This window comes from Salvelinus namaycush, chromosome 31, assembly GCF_016432855.1.
Source record: "Salvelinus namaycush isolate Seneca chromosome 31, SaNama_1.0, whole genome shotgun sequence".
Lineage (NCBI taxonomy): Eukaryota > Metazoa > Chordata > Actinopteri > Salmoniformes > Salmonidae > Salvelinus > Salvelinus namaycush.
Window position 1 is genome coordinate 20,469,242 of NC_052337.1, and position 20,905 is coordinate 20,490,146.

General features: G+C 43.1%; 1 protein-coding gene across 6 annotated transcripts in view; it reads left to right on the forward strand.

Moving 5' to 3' along the window:
* The window catches only part of LOC120025455 (splicing factor, suppressor of white-apricot homolog), a 138,988-nt gene that overhangs the window by 70,161 nt on the left and 47,922 nt on the right, over window positions 1-20,905 (forward strand). For all 6 annotated transcript variants that reach the window (XM_038970002.1, XM_038969997.1, XM_038969998.1 and 3 more), the window contains exons 11-12: window positions 4,038-4,143; window positions 4,633-4,863. In XM_038970002.1, coding sequence (XP_038825930.1) covers window positions 4,038-4,143; window positions 4,633-4,863 — 337 coding nt within the window. The remainder of the gene's footprint in view (window positions 1-4,037; window positions 4,144-4,632; window positions 4,864-20,905) is intronic.

A 20,905-nucleotide genomic window follows, 5' to 3' on the forward strand; every position in this document is an offset into this window, starting at 1 on the left:
CCTCAGGAGGCCTTTTGCCATTTGGTAGGCCGTCATTGTAAATATGAATTTGTTCTAAACTGACTTGCCTAGTTAAATAAAGGTTAAATTAAAAAAAATACTGAGCTGTCATGGTAAGACTTAGGGACTGTATTCAGAGGAGGAGACATGAAGCATGTGTTCTCCCCACTCTGACTGGGCCATGTCGAACTGGCTGTCCACTGGTCCCTCCACCACTGTATGTTGCTATGATTAAACCCCTCCATCAGTGTCCCGTAGTAAACGGTGCACAGAGCGGACAGAGCATTCCAATGAGAACCAGGCCGACAGAGAGTGGGGGAGAGGAGTGATCGGCCCTACGTAGTGTGAAATGGCTTTCCCTTACCGTTCAGCCTGCAACCAACCCTCACTGTGCCTCACTTGCATCTATTGTTGACTGTCAACTTTTAAACCCAATCCCAAACAAAGCAAATAGCATGCTGACATCACTTAGCCTTAGCACAAAGCGTCATAAGTACAAAGCATCTTAAAAGTACAATGCAGAAACAGACAAATGGATTTCGATGAAATATCAAAAGCACCACCCTTGTAAGTTCTAAATCATTTTCACTTCACTAGTTGATGAGCTCTAAAAAGGTACAGTATTGTATCTGGCATGTTGTAATTTTAAATTCTTAGGACAACCCTGAGCACTTTGTTCTTAAATTAACTCATTTATTTTATTTTTCCGTTATTTTACCAGGTAAGTTGACTGAGAACACATTCTCATTTGCAGCAACGACCTGGGGAATAGTTACAGGGGAGAGGAGGGGGATGAATGAGCCAATTGTAAACTGGGGATTATTAGGTGACCGTGATGGTTTGAGGGCCAGATTGGGAATTTAGCCAGGACACCGGGGTTAATACCCCTACTCTTACGATAAGTGCCATGGGATCTTTAATGACCTCAGAGAGAGTCCCTGTAACAGCTGGCTGAGATTCATCTCTCTGCAGGTGTGGGATTTGTTATGGAAGGTTTGATAATCACTTCTTTTTAGGTGGTTGTAGATTTTAATTGCTCTTTTCTGGATTTTGATAATTAGCGGGAATCATCCTAATTCTGCTCTGCATGCATTATTTGGTGTTTTATGTTGTACACAGATTGTTTTTGTCAAATTCTGCATGCAGTCTCAGTTTGGTGTTTGCCCCATTTTGTGAATTTTTGGTATTGAGCCGACCCCAGACCTCACAACCATAGAGGGCATTGGGTTCTATAACTGATTTGAAGTATTTTCAGCCAGATCCAAATTTGGATGTCAAATTGTATTTTCCTTTTGATGGCTTATAAGGCCCTTCTTGCCTTGTTTCTCAGATCGTTCATAGCTTTGTGGAAGTTAAATGTGTTGCTGATTAGGGATGTACCATATATCGGTAAACACATCGGAATCGGCCGATATTAGCTAAAAATGCCAATATCGGTATTGTCCCGATGTCTAGTTTAACGCCGATGTTGAAGCCTGATGTCAAAGCTACCGTGCATACCTATATAACGTAGGTACATAACATAATGACGCCATGTAAAATGTTGCGCTACACGTGCAACACAGCATTCCTAACCTAGCCCACAATGTCTGCTGTGTGCATCGAGCAGTCAACAAGTCGAGCAGTCATTTGAAAGAGTAAGAACATTTCAGTGAGACAACTCAATGGCGAAATCCATTAAAGCCAAGATAATGGAATTCATTGCCCTTGACAATCAACCTTTCTCTGTCGTGGGTGATGTTGGCTTTCGCCGACTGATCGAGCACCGGTACACACTACCAAGTGCTCTATTTTTCGGATGTTTCCCAACCAGAGTTAGCTTCACAGCATACATAATATGGAACGCCGTTTGGGTCTTTGCGTGTCAAAAAAGATACAGTAGCACTGTCAAAGCTGTACAAAAAAAGTCTGCATCATTTGTTTGACTGCAACTTCTGGGGTAGCTAGCTTTAGCTTGGTACCTATCTAGTACCAATACAACCAGCCTGAAAACAATGACCAGTAGAAACTGCAGTCAGCTTCATCTGGGTAGTGAGGCTCGACCGGACCGGGTTATGTGTTGTGAAGCTAGCCAGGATTAGGCACAATAGTGGAATTTGTGGTTTACCTTCAAAATTAAAAGTATAGCATTGATAGTGATGCAAATTAATACAAATAGTAGAATTATGCCATACTTTTATTATGACGGCTAACCACAAAGTCCACTATTGTGGCTAATCCTTATTGTGGTTAGCTTCACATAGATGGGTCCGACCACCATTAATCAAGTAAGAACTGTCTTATAAATTAGGGTTATTTTAGATGATGACACCTAGCTACAGTGGGGCAAAAAAGTATTTAGTCAGCCACCAATTGTGCAAGTTCTCCCACTTAAAAAGATGAGAGAGGCCTGTAATTTTCATCATAGGTACACTTCAACTATGACAGACAAAATGAGAAAAGAAATCCAGAAAATCACATTGTAGGATTTTTTATGAATTTATTTGCAAATTGTGGACAGGTGTCTTTTATACTGATAACAAGTTCAAACAGGTGCCATTAATACAGGTAACGAGTGGAGGACAGAGGAGCCTCTTAAAGAAGAAATTACAGGTCTGTGAGAGCCAAAAATCTTGCTTGTTTGTAGGTGACCAAATGCTTATTTTCCAGCCATAATTTGCAAATAAATTCATTAAAAATCCTACAATGTGATTTTCTGGATTTTTTTTCTTCTCATTTTGTCTGTCATAGTTGAAGTGTACCTATGATGAAAATTACAGGCCTCTCTCATCTTTTTAAGTGGGAGAACTTGCACAATTGGTGGCTGACTAAATACTTTTTTGCCCCACTGTATATAGTTAGCTAGCAAACTATAGCTACTGAAACAGATTGTCGATTTTCTATGTTTTTGGGGAAGAACATTGTTTGCATCCATAAGGTATCTAGCTTTTTTTATGACCAGCACTGTATGTGTGTGAGACAACTTTACCAGCATCATATCATACGTATCGATGAATCATTGTGACATATGAAATACGAGTGATAGTGTAATCAATGTGTAATAACTACGTAAAAAATGTATGAACACGTTAAATTATTATGTGACATGCAGTCATATTCAGGTCCTGATTGGTCAACAAGCTTATTTGATACATCAAATAGTGTTATTTCACTTGTATCTTTTTTGACATGCATAGACCCAAACGGCATTCCATAGAAATCCTGGTTGAGAATGAAATGACTGAACAAATGAACAACGAAACAGCACAGTAAGTAAGTGAAAGAAATATGTTTTGATTATGTTTTAAGTAATGGGGACATACGTAAATGCCAACAAAATAACTTTTGTGTGTGTGTGTGACCTTTATATAACACGGCAAGTCAGTTAAGAACAAATTCTTATTTACAATGACGGCTTGGACGATGCTGGACCAATTGTGCGCCGCCCTATGGGACTCCCAATCACAGCCGGATGTGATACAGCCTAGATTTGAACCAGGGACTGTAGTGAAGCCTCTTGCACTGAGGTGCAGTGCCTTAGACCGCTGCATCCAGGTGTGTGTGTGTGTTAACTATTTAACTGTACTAGAATGCTTAAAAGGCCGCTAAAATGTTAAATATCGGTTATTGGTATCAGTTTTTTTGGCAAGGCAAATATCGGATATCGGTGTCGACCAAAAATGTCACATCGGTGCTGATGTTTAGGCCGAGGTAGGTATAGGTTTTTCTAGGGCAACAGTGTATACATGGTCCTGGCAACTGGATCTTTTTTGGAACACCATTATTTTTGTCTTACTGAGTTTTACTGTCAGGGCCCAGGTCTGACAGAACCTGTGCAGAAGATCTAGGTGCTCCTTGGTTGGGGACAGAAGCACCAGATCATCCGAGTCTAGTAGGGTGAGGCCGGGTGCTGCAGAATGTTCTATTGTTTAAGAGGATGGGGCTCTCAAGCTGCCTCCCAGTCTCACCCCCAGGCCCTGAGGAAAGAAATCTGAACCTCTCTCTGTCTTTATCCTCCTCTCTCTCTCTCTCTCTCTCGCTCTCTCTCCGTCCTGTAGTGTGGCTCTCCGTCTGACAGCGTGGGCCCAGCAGAGGGGGAGACTGATGGCGGCAGCGTGGGTAACTGTCCCTCTGACAAATTGATGGAGGGCAAGCAAATAAAAGGTAAGGCGTGATGAAGACGTGGACACAGATGCACAAGTGCTTACACACGCACCCGCAACACACACACATATATACACACGCACGCGCAATGCTCATACACACACACACACACACACGCAACATACACAGGGAGGCACAGTTTGTTTGTGCTCGTGGGGGTGGCAAGCGTGCGTGTGAGGTTGGCTGGCTGGTTGGTTGGTTGTGTGTGTGTGTGTGGCTTAATTTGGAGCTATCAGCTAGTAAATGGCAGTCAAGATTAAGTGGCTACAGGCTGTTCATAAAGCAGTCTGGCTGGCTAAGGCTCATGTCTGGCCCATGGTAATGACATTAAACCCCCAGCTGTAGATAGTCACTCTGTCTGCCTGGGGAAGGTTAATGGTATATGGAAAAAGGAGTGACTGTTACCTCTAACACATTTTCATCTCAAACGACAGCTCGCTTTAATCAAACGTCCCCTCCTCTCTCTTTCACCTCTGCCTTCCTTGCCAGCGTCCTTTGCGCCGATCTGCTTTGCCATCAAAGCCAAAGAAAACGACATGCTGCCGCTGGAGAAGAACCGTGTGCGGCTGGACGACGACTCGGACGATGACCTGGACAAGTTGCTCGGGGAGAAGGGTCTGGAGGCCCTCCTAGATGGGGCGAAGATGGTGGTCAGAGAGGTCCCTGCCCCCGAAGAGAAGAGACCCACTCTCACCCTGGAGGAGCTGGAGGCTAAACAAGGTAGCTAGCTATTTCATGTCTCAATGTGGCTGCACTTTACATATTAAGGAACGTCTTATTTTACTTTACCTAAAAGCTTTTTTGGAATACCCCTCAATTGCCCTGTGTGGCTCAGTTCGTAGAGAATGCTACTTGCAACGTCTGAGTTGTGGGTTTAGTCAATCCTGGAGCTGTTCAATACCCCAAAATGATGTATAAAACCACTACTGGATGTCACTTTCAATAAAAAATGTAAATGGCATACACTGACATGGAACCCAAACTGGCTGCGTGCGTGCGCCATCGTGCATAAATTAATTTTGTCCCCCCACACCAAACGCAATCACGACACACAGGTTAAAATATCAAAACAAACTCTGAACCAATTACATTAATTTGGGGAGAGGTCGAAAAGCATTAAACATTTATGGCAATTTAGCTAGCTAGTTTGCACTTGCTAGCTAATTTGTCCTATTTAGCTAGCTTGCTGTTGCTAGCTAATTTGTCCTGGGATATAAACATTGAGTTGTTATTTAACCTGAAATGCACAAGGTCCTCTACTCCGACAATTAATCCACACATAAAACGGTCAACCGAATCGTTTCTAGTTATCTCTCCTTCTTCCAGGCTTTTTCTTCTCTGGACTTTATATTGCGATTGGCAACTTTCATAAATTAGGTGCATTACTGCCACCGACCTCATTCGTCTTTCAGTCACCCACATGAGTATAACCAATGAGGAGTTGGCACGTGGGTACCTGCTTCTATAAACCAATCAGGAGATGGGAGAGGCAGGACTTGCAGCGTGATCTGCATCACAAATAGAACTGACTTCTATTTTAGCCCTTGACAACACAGATGCTCGTTGGCGCGAGCGAGCAGTGTGGGTGCAATAATTGAATAATATAGATTTCTAAATGTGTTTTTCAACGTGCGTACGCGACGCGAGCGTTGTAGTCAGGGTATGAGTGTACAAAACATTAGGAACACCTTCCTAATATTGAGTTGCGCCCTCTTTTTCCCTCAGAACAGCCTTAATTTGTCAGAGCATGGGCTCTACAAGGTGTCGAATACGTTGCTGTTCCATGTTGACTCCAATGCTTCCAACAGTTGTGTCAAGTTGTGACTGGATGTTCTTTGGGTGGTGGACCATTCTTGATACTCTTGGTACACTGTTGAGCATGAAAAACCCAGCAACATTGCAGTTCTTGACACACTCAAACCGGTACACCTGGCACCTACTGCCATACCCTGTTCAAAGGCACTTAAATCTTTTGTCTTGCCCATTCACCCTCTGAATGGCACAAATACACAATCCATGTCTCAAGCTTAAAAATCCTTCTTTAACCTGTCCCCTTCATCTACACTGATTGAAGTGGATTTAACAGGTGAAATCAATAAGGGATCATAGCTTTCACCTGGTGAGTCTGTCATGGAAAGAGCAGGTGTTCCTAATGTTTTGTATACTCAGTGTATATTGTTTTATATTATAAAAGTTGGTAAACTGAAGTGTCATACTGTAATTTGTGCACCTGAATGATAAATATAAAGGGAACAAAGACTGACGTGTGAATGGCCTGTACTAGTCAGCCTGTCTGTGTGCTGGCTTGCTGTCTCAGTAGGGAAGAAGTCCAGCAACTCTTTGAGGACAGTGGAAGCTGATAAAAATGCTTGTTAAAACCAACACGTTCCGAAGGCTACTGCATTTTTAACAACTTCCACTGTCCTCCAAGAGCTGCTGAATTTTCTCTTCACTTCAGTTTGCTTCTCTATTCATGCACCTGATATGTTAAAGGACGTAGAGAGGGCCCCGTCTTCTGATGATCAGCAGGTCAGCAAGCTCAATCACCTCACCGTCCTCACCCACCTCAGGCTCTGAATGTCATTACTGGTCTCTCTCGCTCTCTCCCTCTCTTTCTCTATCTTTCTCTCTCTGGTAATATGGCTCTGCTCGCTGGAAGGGCAGCTGGCGGACTAGGAAAGACATCGCTCAATCAAATACACATGCACACTTTGCCTTTTTGCTGGAGGTCAGACGAGCCGTGGGAGGGAGGGAGGGGAGAGCTTCCAGGAAGGGTGTAGGAACAAATTGGATACAGTAAACCACAGTCGTATTTCTCACAATGGCTTAGCCCATAATGGAAATATGAAGTGCGTTCGGAAAGTATATAGACCCCTTGACTTTTTCTACATTTTGTTACCTTACAGCCTTTCTCTAAAATGTATTAAATATTTTTTTTGTCTCATTAATCTACACACAATTACCCCATAATGACAAAGCAAAAACATGTTTTTAGTTTTTTTGGGGGGGAATGTTTTTTAGTTTTTTTAAGTATTCAGACGCTTTACTCAGTACTTTGTTGAAGCACCTTTGGCGGCGATTACAGCCTCGACTCTTCTTGGGTATGACGCTACAAGCTTGGCACACCTGTATTTGGGGAGTTTCTCCCATTCTTCTCTGCAGATCCACTCTAACTCTGTCAGGTTAGATGAGGAGGGTCACTGCACAGCAATTTTCTGGTCTCTCCAGAGATGTTCGATTGGGTTCAAGTCCGGGCTCTGGCTGGGCCACTCAAGGATATTCAGAGTAGAGGTCGACCGATTAACTGGGTTAACTGCCTTGTTCAGGGGCAAAACGACAGATTTTTACCTTGTCAGCTCGGGGATTCGTTTTTGCAACCTTCCGGTTACTAGTCCAACGCTCTAACCACCTGCCTTACATTGCACTCCACGAGGAGCCTGCGTGGCAGGCTGACTACCTGTTACGCGAGGGCAGCAAGAAGCCAAGGTAAGTTGCTAGCTAGCATTAAACTTATCTTATAAAAAACAATCAATCTTAACATAATCACTAGTTAACTACACATGGGTGATGATATTACTAGTTTATCTAGTGTACTGCGTTGCATATAATCGATGCGGTGCCTGTTAATTTCTCATTGAATCACAGCCTACTTCGACAAACGGGTGATGATTTAACAAGCGCATTTGCGAAAAAAGCACTGTCGTTGCACCAATGTGTACCTAACCATAAGCATAAATGCCTTTCTTTACAATCATTACACAAGTATATATTTTTAGACCTGTATATTTAGTTAATATTGCCTGCTAACATGAATTTCTTATAACTAGGGAAATTGTGTCATTTCTCTTGCGTTCCGTGCAAGCAGTCAGGGTATATGCAGCAGTTTGGGCTGCCTGGCTCATTGCGAACTGTGTGAAGTCCATTTATTCCTAACAAAGGCCGTAATTAATTTGCCAGAATTGTACATAATTATGACATAACATTGAAGGTTGTACAATGTAACAGCAATATTTAGATGCCATCCATTAGATAAGATACGGAACGGTTCCGTATTTCACTGAAAGAATAAACGTTTTGTTTTTGAAATGGTAGTTTCCGGATTTGACCATTTTAATGACCAAAGGCTCGTATTTCTGTGTGTTACTATGTTATAATTAAGTCTATGATTTGATAGAGCAGTCTGACTGAGCGATGGTAGGCACCAGCAGGCTCGTAAGCATTCATTCAAACAGCACTTTCGTGCATTTTGCCAGCAGCTCTTCGCAATGTTTCAAGCATTGAGCTGTTTATGACTTCAAGCCTATCAACTCTCGAGATTAGGCTGGTGTAACCGATGTGAAATGGCTAGCTAGTTAGCGGGGTGCGCGCTAATAGCGTTTCAAACGTCACTCGCTCTGAGACTTGGAGTAGTTGTTCCCCTTGCTCTGCATGGGTAATGCTGCTTCGAGGGTGGCTGTTGTCGATGTGTTCCTGGTTCGAGCCCAGGTAGGGGCGAGGAGAGGGGCGGAAGCTATGCTGTTACACTGGCAATACTAAAGTGCCTATAAGAACATCCAATAGTCAAAGGTATATGAAATACAAATCATATAGAGAGAAATAGTCCTATAATTCCTATAATAACTACAACCTTAAACTTCTTACCTGGGAATATTGAAGACTCATGTTAAAAGGAACCACCAGCTTTCTTATGTTCTCATGTTCTGAGCAAGGAACTTAAACGTTAGCTTTCTTACATGGCACATATTGCACTTTTACTTTCTTCTCCAACCCTTTTTTTGCATGATTTAAACCAAATTGAACATGTTTCATTATTTATTTGAGGCTAAATTGATTTTAGTGATGTATTATATTAAGTTAAAGTAAGTGTTCATTCAGTATTGTTGTAATTGTCATTATTACAAATAGAGAAAAGACTCGTCCGATTAATCGGTATCGGCCTTTTTTTGGTCCTCCAATAATCGGTATCGGTATCGGCGTTGAAAAATCATAATCGGTCGACCTCTAATTCAAAGACGGGTGCTTCCTGTTGGAAGGTGAACCTTCGCCCCAGTCTGAGGTCCGCTCTGGAGCAGGTTTTCATCAAGGATCTCTCTGTACTTTTCTCCGTTCATCTTTCCATTGATCCTGACTAGTCTCCCAGTCGCTGCTGCTGAAAAACATCCCCACAGCATGATGCTGCCACCACCATGCTTCACCGTAGGAATGGTGCCAGGTTTCCTCCAGACGTGACGCTTGGCATTCAGGCCAAAGAGTTCAATCTTGATTTCATCAGACCAGAGAATCTTGTTGTTCATGGTCTTGAGAGTCTTTAGGTATCTTTTGGCAAACTCCAAGCAGGCTGTCATGTGCCTTTTACTGAGGAGTGGCTTCCCGTCTGGCCACTCTACCATAAAGGCCTGATTGGTGGAGTGCTGCAGAGATGGTTGTCCTTCTGGAAGGTTCTTTCTCCCATCTCCACAGAGGAACTCTGGAGCTCTGTCAGAGTGACCATTGGGTTCTTGGTCATCTCCCTGACCAAGGCCCTTCTCCCTCAATTGCTCAGTTTGGCTGGGTGGCCAGCTTTAGGAAGAGTCTTGGTGGTTCCAAACTTCTTCCATTTAACTTCTTATGGCTGAGATCCCCTTAACGGCATCGACTTAACAACAGCCAGTGAAAGTGCAGGGCGCCATATTCAAACAACAGAAATCTCATAATTAAAATTCCTCAAACATTCAAGTATTTTACACCATTTTAAAGATAAACTTGTTGTTAATCCCACCATGGTGTCCGATTTCAAAAAGGCTTTACGACGAAAGCACACCATCTGATTATGTTAGGTCAGTACCTAGTCACAGAAAACCACAGTCCTTTTTCCAGCCAAAGAGAGGAGTCACAAAAAGCAGAAATAGAGATAAAATGTATCACTAACCTTTGATGATCTTCATCAGATGACACTCATAGGACTTCATGTTACACAATACATGTATGTTTTGTTCGATAAAGTTCATATTTATATCCAAAAATCTCAGTTTACATTGGCACGTTATGTTCAGTAATGTTTTGCCTCCAAAACATCCGGTGATTTTGCAGAGACACATCAATTTACAGAAATACTCATAATAAACATTAATAAAAGATACAAGTGTTATTCATGGAACTTTAGATAAACTTCTCCTTAATGCAACCGCTGTGTTAGATTTCCAAAAAACTTTACAGAAAAAGCACACCATGCTATAATCTGAGTACAGCGCTCAGCCACCAAAACATGCCATACAGATATCCGCCATGTTGTGGAGTCAACAGAAGTCAGAAATAGCATTATAAATATTCACTTACCTTTGATGATCTTCGTCAGAATGCACTCCCAGGAATCCCAGTTCCACAATAAATGTTTGTTTTGTTCGATAACGTCCATAATTTATGTCCAAATACCACCTTTTTGTTTGCGCGTTTAGTTACAAAATCCAAATTGATGAGGCGCAGGCCAGACGAAAAGTAAAAAAAATTCCATTACAGTTCGTAGAAACATGTCAAACGATGTATAGAATCAATCTTTAGGATGTTTTTAACATAAATCTTCAATAATGTTTCAACCGGAGAATTTTCTTGTCTGTAGAAATGCAACGGAACGCAGCTAACTCTCACGGGGGCACGCCTGAGTGAGCTCGTGGCACTCTGCCAGACACCTGACTCAATCAGCTCTTATTCCCTCATCCTCACAGTAGAAGCATCAACAAGGTTCTAAAGACTGTTGACATCTAGTGGAAGCCTTGGGAAGTGCAATATGACCCCATAGACACTGTATATTGGATAGGCAAACCTACAAACCTCAGATTTCCCACTTCCTGGTTGGATTTTTTTCTCAGGTTTTTGCCTGCCATATGAGTTCTGTTATACTCACAGACATCATTCAAACAGTTTTAGAAACTTCAGAGTGTTTTCTATCCAAATCTACTAATAATATGCATATCTTGTCTTCTGGGACTGAGTAGCAGGCAGTTTACTCTGGGCACCTTATTCATCCAAGCTACTCAATACTGCCCCCAGCCATAAGAAGTTTTAAGACTGATGGAGGCTGCTCTGTTCTTTGGGACCTTCAATGCTACAGATCTGTGCCTCAACACAATCCTGTCTCGGCACTCTCTCTACGGACAATTCCTTCGACCTTGTAGCTCGGTTTTTGCTCTGGCTTGCACTGTCAACTGTGGGACCTTATCTAGACAGTTGTGTGCCTTTCCAAATCATGTCCAATCAATTGAATTTAACACCAGTGGACTCCAATCAAGTTGGAGAAACATCTCAAGGATGATCAATGGAAACAGCATGCAGCTGAGCTCAATTTCGAATCTTAAACCAAAGGGTCTGAATACTTATGTCAATGTAATATTTCATTTTTGTATTTTTAATACATTTGGAAAAACCTGTTTTAGCTTTGTCATTATGGGGTGTTGTGTGTAGATTAATAATAGGTTTTATTTTATTTAATCAATTTTAGAATAATGCATGTGTGACTCATAGGGCCTATTCCTAATGTTTAGCATGCATTAAGCCTGGTCTCACACACACAGGCACCAAATGTTCTTGTATTTAGGCCTAGTTTTAGGTGCTGGTTCAGTCTGACAACACACACACCCAACCCTAGGGGTCCATAGGAACGGAACATCTGTGTGATTATCTCAGTCAGAGGAGACGCAGGGTAAAGAAAGGGCCTGGCAAGTGAAATGAATTGCTGTGTGACAGGGAGGCTGTCACTCAGTTAGATTAAAGGGGGTATTAATCACAGACAGGGGAAACCTAATCTGTATTAATGGATCATCAAGGACAATAACCACCCGAGCCACTACCTGTTCACCCTGCTTCCATCCAGAAGGCGAGGTCAGTACAGGTGCAGCAGAGCTGGGACAGAGAGATTGAAAAACAGCTTCTATCTCAAGGCCATCAGACTGTTAAGCAGCCACCACTAGCACAGAGAGGCGGCTGCCTACCTACAGACTTGATATCATTGGGCACTTTAATATATGGAACACTAGTCACTTTAATAATGCCACTTAGAATGTTAACATATCTCGCATTACTCATCTCATATGTATATACTGTGTCCTTCACTATCTATTCTTAGCCGCTCTGTCACTGCTCATCCATATATTTTATACTTACAGTTGAAGTCGGAAGTTTACATACACCTTAGCCAAATACATTTAAACTCAGTTTTTCACAATTCCTGACATTTAATCCGAGTAAAAATTCCCTGTCTTAGGTCAGTTAGGATCACCACTTTATTTTAAGAATGTGAAATGTCAGAATAATAGTAGAGAGAATGATTTATTTCAGCTTTTATTTCTTTCATGACATTCCCAGCTGGTCAGAAGTTTACACACACTCAATTAGTATTTGGTAGCATTGCCTTTAAATTGTTTAAATTGGGTCAAACGTCTCGGGTAGCCTTCCACAAGCTTCCCACAATAAGATGGGTGAATTTTGGCCCATTCCTCCTGACAGAGCTGGTGTAACTGAGTCAGGTTTGTAGGCCTCCTTGCTCGCACACGCTTTTTCAGATCTGCCCACACACTTTCTATGGGATTGAGGTCAGGGCTTTGTGATGGCCACTCCAATACCTTGACTTTGTTGTCCTTATGCCATTTTGCCACAACTTTGGAAGTTTGCTTGGGGTCATTGTCCATTTGGAAGATCCATTTGAGACCAAGCTTTAACTACCTGACTGATGTTTTGAGATGTTGCTTCAATATATCCACATCATTTTCCTTTTCTCATGATGCCATCTGTTTTGTGAAGTGCACCAGTCCCTCCTGCAGCAAAGCACCCCCACAACATGATGCTGCCACCACTGTGCGTCACGGTTGGGATGGTGTTCTTCAGCTTGCGAGCATCCCCCTTTTTCCTCTTAACATAACGATGGTTATTTATGGCCAAACAGTTCTATATTTGTTTCATCAGACCAGAGGACATTTCTCCAAAAGGTATGATCTTTGTCCCCATGTGCAGTTGCAAACCGTAGTCTGGCTTTTTTACGGCTGTTTTGGAACAGTGGCTTCTTCCTTGCTGAGCGGCCTTTCAGGTTATGTCGATATAGGACTCGTTTTACTGTGGATATAGATACTTTTGTACCTGTTTCCTCCAGCATCTTCACAAGGTCCTTTGCTGTTCTGGGATTGATTTGCACTTTTCTCACCAAAGTACGTTCATCTCTAGGAGACAGAACATGTCTCCTTCCTGAGCGCTATGGCGGTTGCGTGATCCCATGGTGTTTATACTTGAGTACTTTTGTTTGTACAGATGAACGTGGTACTTTCAGGCGTTTGGAAATTGCTCCCCAGGATGAACTAGACTTGTGGAGGTCTACACTTTTTTTTCTGAGGTCTTGGCTGATTTCTTTTGATTTTTCCATGATGTCAAGCAAAGAGGCACTGAGTTTGAAGGTAGGCCTTGGAATACATCCACAGGTACACCTCCAATTTACTCGAATGATGTCAATTAGCCTATCAGAAGCTTCTAAAGCCATGACATCATTTTCTGGAATTTTCCAAGCTGTTTAAAGGCACAGTCAACTTAGTGTATGTAAACTTCTGACCCACTGGAATTGTGATACAGTGAATTATAAGTGAAATAATCTGTCTGTAAACAATTGTTGGAAAATGACTTGTGTCATGCACAAAGTAGATGTCCTAACTGACTTGCCAAAACTATAGTTTGTTAACAAGAAATGTGTGTAGTGGTTGAAAAATGAGTTTTAAATGACTACAACCTAAGTGTATGTAAACTTCTGACTTCAACTGTATATATTCTCATCACATTCCTTTACTAGATAGTGTGTATTAGGTTTTGTTGTGGAATTGGTTCATATTACCTGTTAGATACTTCTGCACTGTCAGATCTAGAAGCATAAGCATTTCGCTACACTCACAATAACACCTGCTAAACACGTGTATGTGACCATTAAGATTTGATGTATTGTAAAACGATCACACAGGCAGCCTGTGATTACCGAGTGTGGGATTCAACAGACAGTAGACAATCCCTGTGTGTCTTATGTGTGTGGGTCCATTTAGCAGCATTTGGGTGTGTCAGCACACACTGTGTATCATGACCAATGATTCAGACAGACCACCTCAATCGTTCTTTACTGCCTGAAAGCCCCAAGACTGTGCTGTTATTGAGTGAGTCCAGTGGCAGCTCTCATTACTAAAGTATGTGTGTGCTAGTGCATTGACGTGTGTGTATGCAGTCTGTCTCATCTGCCATTAGGTCCTTTGTCTCTTACGCCGTTCTAAAGTAACATTTACAACCCAAATAATTATTTGTTCCATCATCCTCCCTTAGTAGTGTTGTAAACAACAGCATGAATAGTTTTACTGATGGCAGGCTCAGACTGAAACCAAAATGTGTTTGTTTTAAAGCAGAGCCAGTGATTTGATTGCTAAAGCACTTAAGTGGCCAAGGACCCTACTGATTGGGGCGTCTCTCACACCCATAGACTGAACACCTCTGTCTGTTTCCCTGCCTGTCTGTCTCGCTCCTCTCTTTTCTTTTTTTATGTTTCTCTCCGTCACTGTCTTCTCAGTCTTTCACTCACTCCATCCATCTCACTTGTTGTTTCTCCTCCATCTTTCAATGTATACTCTTTCTAAGTTGCTTGCTCTCTCTCTGTCTCTTTCTGTCTCTCAATTCAAGGGGCGTTTACATATGTTTACATTGCCAAAGCAAGTGAAATGGATAAACAAAAGTGAAATGAAAAAAAGTTAACATTAAATATTACTCACACAAATTCCAAAAGAATAGACATTTAAAATGTTATATGTCTATATACAGTGTTGTAGCGATGTGCCTCTCTCTCTCATCACTCTCTCCTTATTAAGTGAGTGGGAGTCTACCATAGTGTGGTATGTAAGGTCTCTGTCACATTTGTTGGTGCAGTATTGTTAGTGTTGTTCCTGATGTGTTCACACTAAGCCTCAAATGATTCACCTATGATTCGCGGCCAGCCTACGTATTCACCCCCTATGGTTGTGTAATATAATGACTTGTTTTCTAGCTCTCCCTGTGCGTTTTCGATGAACAGACTAGGTAAGATTGCAGAGGATGATCACAGACACACAGTAAATTGAGCTATTGTATTGTCAGGCTGGGCAATTTAACCCCTCGCTGCAGTCGATGCCCAGGGTCCACGTTAATATAGTCATCATGATCACTGTCGTCCTGTATTCCATCATTTGTTCCTGTCTCATCTATTTCTCCCCATTCTCTCCTTGTCGTCTCTCCGTCATTGAACAGTTATGTTGAGCTGTGTCTACAGAGAGGAATGTAATCAGACACTATTTGCAGATGATGGCACTAGACCATAATAGCTTATTTCCCTGTTAAACACTAAAGTGCCATTCACACTACATCTACCCTCCACTATAGCCAATATCCACAAAATTTACTTAGGAGGTGAGGGTCTGGGAATGGTGAGCTGAAATGTGACCATACGCTTCAATACATTTGTCTACTCTTTCTCATACGGTGTCTTATCCCATCCTATGCTCCTCACTTCATTGCAGTGTTAATGTCTACAATATGTACCTAAACCACTCTGTCTCCCTTCCTCTGCCTGCGTCTTCCTTCATCACTCTCTCCCTCTCCCTCTACTGCCTCCGCTGTCCTTTGCTAATCTGCCGCCCCCAGCCCTGCTTTCTTGTCTGCCCTCCTCCACTCTCACCCGTTCCATTTGATCCTCCACTGCCCCTCGCTCTCATCTCTTCCTCTCCCGTATTTTCTCTCCTCGTCTGCTCTGTGTCGATCTCCTCCCCAGCCAAGCTCCAGCTGAGCCTCACAGTACAGTAGCTTTTCTCTCTCACACCTAGACACACAAGGGAATCCCTCACTCTCAGCACATCCCTGATCCCTTCTCTCTCCCGGATTCTCTCTCTTAACAGTAAATACTTGACCTCCTCCTCACTCTCTCGGTCTCCCTCCATTCAAGCAGAATCTCTGATGAATCTATATCTGACCTTTTCCTCTCTCCTAACAGAAACTATGATACCAGTGTATCAGATATCAGACCCCCCTCTCACTCTCCACCCTCCAGCCATGCAGAAGCTATGATGTCAAGATATACTATAACTCACCTCGCTCTCTGCCAATTCAATTCAAAGGACTTTATTGGCATGGGAAACTTAAAGTGCATTCGGGAAAGTATTCAGACTTTTTCACTTTTTCAACATTTTGTTCCATTACAGCCTTTTTCTAAAATGTATTAAATCGTTTTTCCCCCTCATCAATCTACACACACAACCCCATAATGACAAAGCAAAAAAACTTTTTTTTGTGTGTGTTTTTGTTACCCAAATGTATTTAACATAAAAAAACTAAATATCACATTTTACATAAGTATTCAGACCCTTTATTCAGTACTTTGTTGAAGCACCTTTGACAGTGATTCGAGTCTCCTTGGTATGATGCTACAAGCTTAACACACCTGTATTTGGGGAGTTTCTCCCATTCTTCTCTGCAGATCCTCTCAAGCTCTATCAGGTTGAATGGGGAGCGTCACTGCACAGGTATTTTCAGGTCTCCAGAGATGGGTTTCAAGTCCGGGCTCTGGCTGGGCCAGTCAAGGACATTCAGAGACTTGTCCCGAAGCCACTCCTGCATTGTCTTGGCTGTGTGCTTAGGGTCATTGTCCTGTTGGAAAGTGAACCTTCACCCCAGTCTGAGGTACTGAGCGCTCTGGAGCAGGTTTTCATCAAGGATATCTCTGTACTTTGCTCTGTTCATCTTTCCCTCGATCCTGACTAGTCTCCCAGTCCCTGCCACTAAAAACCATCCCCACAGCATGATGCTTCCACCACCATGCTTCACCGTGGGGATGGTGCCAGGTTTCTTCCAGATGTGACGCTTGGAATTCAGGCCAAAGAGTTCAATCTTGGTTTCATCAGACCAGAGGATCTTGTTTCTCATGGTCAGAGTCTTTTAGGTGCCTTTTGCAAACTCCAAGCAGGCTGTCATGTGCCTTTTTACTGAGGAGTGGCTTCCGTCTGGCCACTCTACCAAAAAGGCCTGATTGGTTGTCCTTCTGGAACGTTCTCCCATCTCCACAGAGGAAATCTGGAGTTATGTCAGAGTGACCATCGGGCCAGCACTAGGAAGAGTCTTGGTGGTTCCAAACTTCTTCCATTTAAGAATGATGGAGGCCACTGTGTTTTTGGGACCTTCAATGCTGCAGAAATGTTTTGGTACCCTTCCCCAGATCTGTGCTTCGACACAATCCTGTCTTTAAAAAAAATATATATTTCACCTTTATTTAACCAGGTAGGCCAGTTGAGAACAAGTTCTCATTTACAACTGCGACCTGGCCAAGATAAAGCAAAGCAGTGCGACCAAAACAACAACACAGTTACACATGGGATAAGCAAACGTACAGTCAATAACACAATAGAAAAATATATATACAGTGTGCAAATGTAGTAAGATTAGGGAAGTAAGGCACTAAATAGGCCATAGTGGTGAAATAATTACAATTTAACAATTTAGCGACGGGTATGTAGTGCGGGCCTGCCAACAAGAGCATACAGTTCGTAATGGTGGGTAGTATATGGGGATTTGGTGACAAAATTGATGGTACTGTGATAGACTACATCCAATTTGCTGAATAGAGTGTTGGAGGCTATTTTGTAAATGACATCGCCGAAGTCAAGGATCGGTAGGATTGTCAGTTTTACGAGGGTATGTTTGGCAGCATGAGTGAAGGAAGCTTTGTGAAATAAGAAGCCGATTCTAGATGTAATTTTGAATTGGAGATGCTTAATGTGAGTCTGGAAGGAGAGTTTACAGTCTAACCAGACACCTAGGTATTTGTAGTTGTCCACATATTCTAAGTCAGTACCGTCCAGAGTAGTGATACTAGTCTGGCGGGCAGATGCGGGCAGCAATCGGTTGAAGAGCAATGAATTTAGTTTTTACTAGCATTTAAGAGCAGTTGGAGGCCACGGAAGGAGTGTTGTATGGCATTGAAGCTCGTTTGGAGTTTTGGTAACACAGTGTATTAAGAAGGGCCAAATGTATACAGAATGGTGACGTCTGCGTAGAGGTGGATCAAAGAATCACCAGCAGCAAGAGTGACATCATTGATATATACAGAGAAGAGAGTCGGCCCGAGAATTGAACCCTGTGGCACCCCCATAGAGACTGCCAGAGGTCCGGACAACAGGCCCTCCGATTTGACACACTGAACTCTGTCTGAGAAGTGGTTGGTGAACCAGGCAAGGCAGTCATTTGAAAAACCAATTATATTGAGTCTGCTGATAAGAATGTGGTGATTGACAGAGTCGGAAGCCTTGGCCAGGTCGATGGAAACGGCTGCACAGTACTGTCTTTTATCAATGGCGGTTATGATATCGTTTAGGACATTGAGCATGGCTGAGGTGCACCCATGACCAGCTCCGAAACCAGATTTGCATAGTGGAGAAGGTACGGTGGGATTCAAAATGGTCGGTGATCTGTTTGCTAACTTGGCTTTCAAACACTTTAGAATGGCAGGGCAGGATGGATATAGGTCTATAACAGTTTGGGTCTAGAGTGTCTTCCCCTTTGAAGAGGGGGATGACCGCGGCAGCTTTCCGATCTTTAGGGATTGCAACAATTTCTGCAAATAATTTTAGAGATTGTTTAGCCCAGCTGATTTGTAGGGGTCCAGATTTTGCAGCTCTTTCAGAACATCAGCTATCTGGATATGGGTGAAGGAGAAGCGGGGGGGACAAGTTGCTGCGGGGGGTGCAGAGCTGTTGGCCGGAGTAGGGGTAGCCAGGTGGAAGCATGGCCAGCCGTAGAAAAATGCTTATTGAAATCTTCGATTATCGTAGATTTATCGGTGGTGACAGTGTTTCCTAGCCTCAGTGCAGTTGGCAGCTGGTAGGAGGTGCTGTTATTCTCCATGGACTTTACGGTGTCCCAAAACTCTTTGGAATTAGTGCTACAGGATGCAAATTTCTTTTTGAAAAAGCTAGCCTTAGCTTTCCTAACTGACTGTGTATATTGGTTCTTGACTTCCCTGAAAAGTTGCATATCGCGGGGGCTATTCGATGCTAATGCAGTACGCCACAGGATGTTTTTGTGCTGGTCAAGGGCAGTCGACTCGAGTGAACCAAGGGCTATATCTGTTCTTAGTTCAATTTTTTTTGAATGGGGCATGCTTATTTAAGATGGTGAGGAAAGCACTTTTAAAGAACAACCAGGTATCCTCTACTGACCGGATGAGGTCAATTTACTTCCAGGATACCCGGGCCAGGTCGATTAGAAAGACCTGCTCGCTGAAGTGTTTTAGGGAGCGTTTGACAGGGATGAGGGGTGGTCATTTCACCGCGGGCCCATTACGGACACAGACAATGAGGCTGTGATCGCTGAGATCCTGGTTGAAGACAGCAGAGGTGTATTTAGAGGGCAAGTTGGTCAGGATGATATCTATGAGGGTGCCCATGTTTACGGATTTAGGGTTGTACCTGGTAGGTTCCTTGACAATTTGTGTAAGATTGAGGGCATCTAGCTTAGATTGTAGGACGGCCAGAGGAGGCGTTTGATTTTAACATGCATGAAACCAAGGGTTTTACGGTTACAGAAGTTAACAAATGAGAGCGCCTGGGGAATAGTTGTAAAGCTGGGAGCTATAGGGCCTGGGTTAACCTTTATATCACCAGAGGAACAGTAGGATAAGGGTACAGCTGAAGGCTATAACAACTGGTCGTCTAGTGCGTTTGGAACAGAGAATAAAAGGAGCATATTTCTGGGTGTGGTAGAATATATTCAGGGCTTAATGTACAGACAAGGGTATGGTAGCATGTGAGTACAGTGGGGGTAGACCTAGGCATTGAGTGACGATGAGAGAGCTTGCATCTCTGGAGACACCAGTTAAGCCAGGTGATGTTTCCCCATGTGTGGGGTGTGTGACAAAAGAGCTATCTAAGGCATGCTGAGCTGGTCTAGGGGCTCTACAGGGAAATAAAACAATAATAACTAACCGAAACAGCAGAAGACAAGGCATATTGACATTAGAGAGAGGCATGTGTAGCCGAGTGATCATAGGGTCCAATGAGCAGCAATAGGTGAGTCAGGGAGCCGTTCGGTAGTCTATGCTAGGCGAGCGGGAGGCACTGCGTTCAGAAAGCTAGCGGGCCAGGGCTAGCAGATGGGTCTTCGTGACATCGCAATGGAACAGCCTGTTGAAACCACATCGGACGATTACGTCGCCACACCAGTCGTGATGGATCGGCGGGGCTCCATGTCGGCAATAAAGGGTCCAGGCCAATTGGCAAAAGAGGTATTGTAGCCCACGAATTAGTGGGTATACCTCTTCGGCTAGCCGGGAGATGGGCCTAGCTCGAGGCTAGCTCAAGGCTAACTGGTGCTTGCTTCGGGACAGAGGCGTTAGCCAGCAGTAGCTACTCGGTTGCAGCTAGCTAGCTGCGATGATCCGGTGTAATGGCCCAGAGCTTGCGGCGGGAATCCGGTGATGTGGTGGAGAAAATCAGTCTGATATGCTCTGGGTTGATATTGCGCAATAAACTGGTTGATATCAGCTGTTAAGCTGGCTGGTGTCCGAGCTGAAGGTGAAGACCGCTAGCCGTGGCTAACAGTTACTACTAGCTAGTTAGCTGGCTAGCTGCTGATGGAGGTTCCAGTTATAACGTATAAAAATAGCAGATCCGTATCACATTGGGTGAGGCGGGTTGCAGGAAAGTATATTTAGATCATAGGTGGAAAGTGAGATTAAAAATATATACGGAAAAAAAAC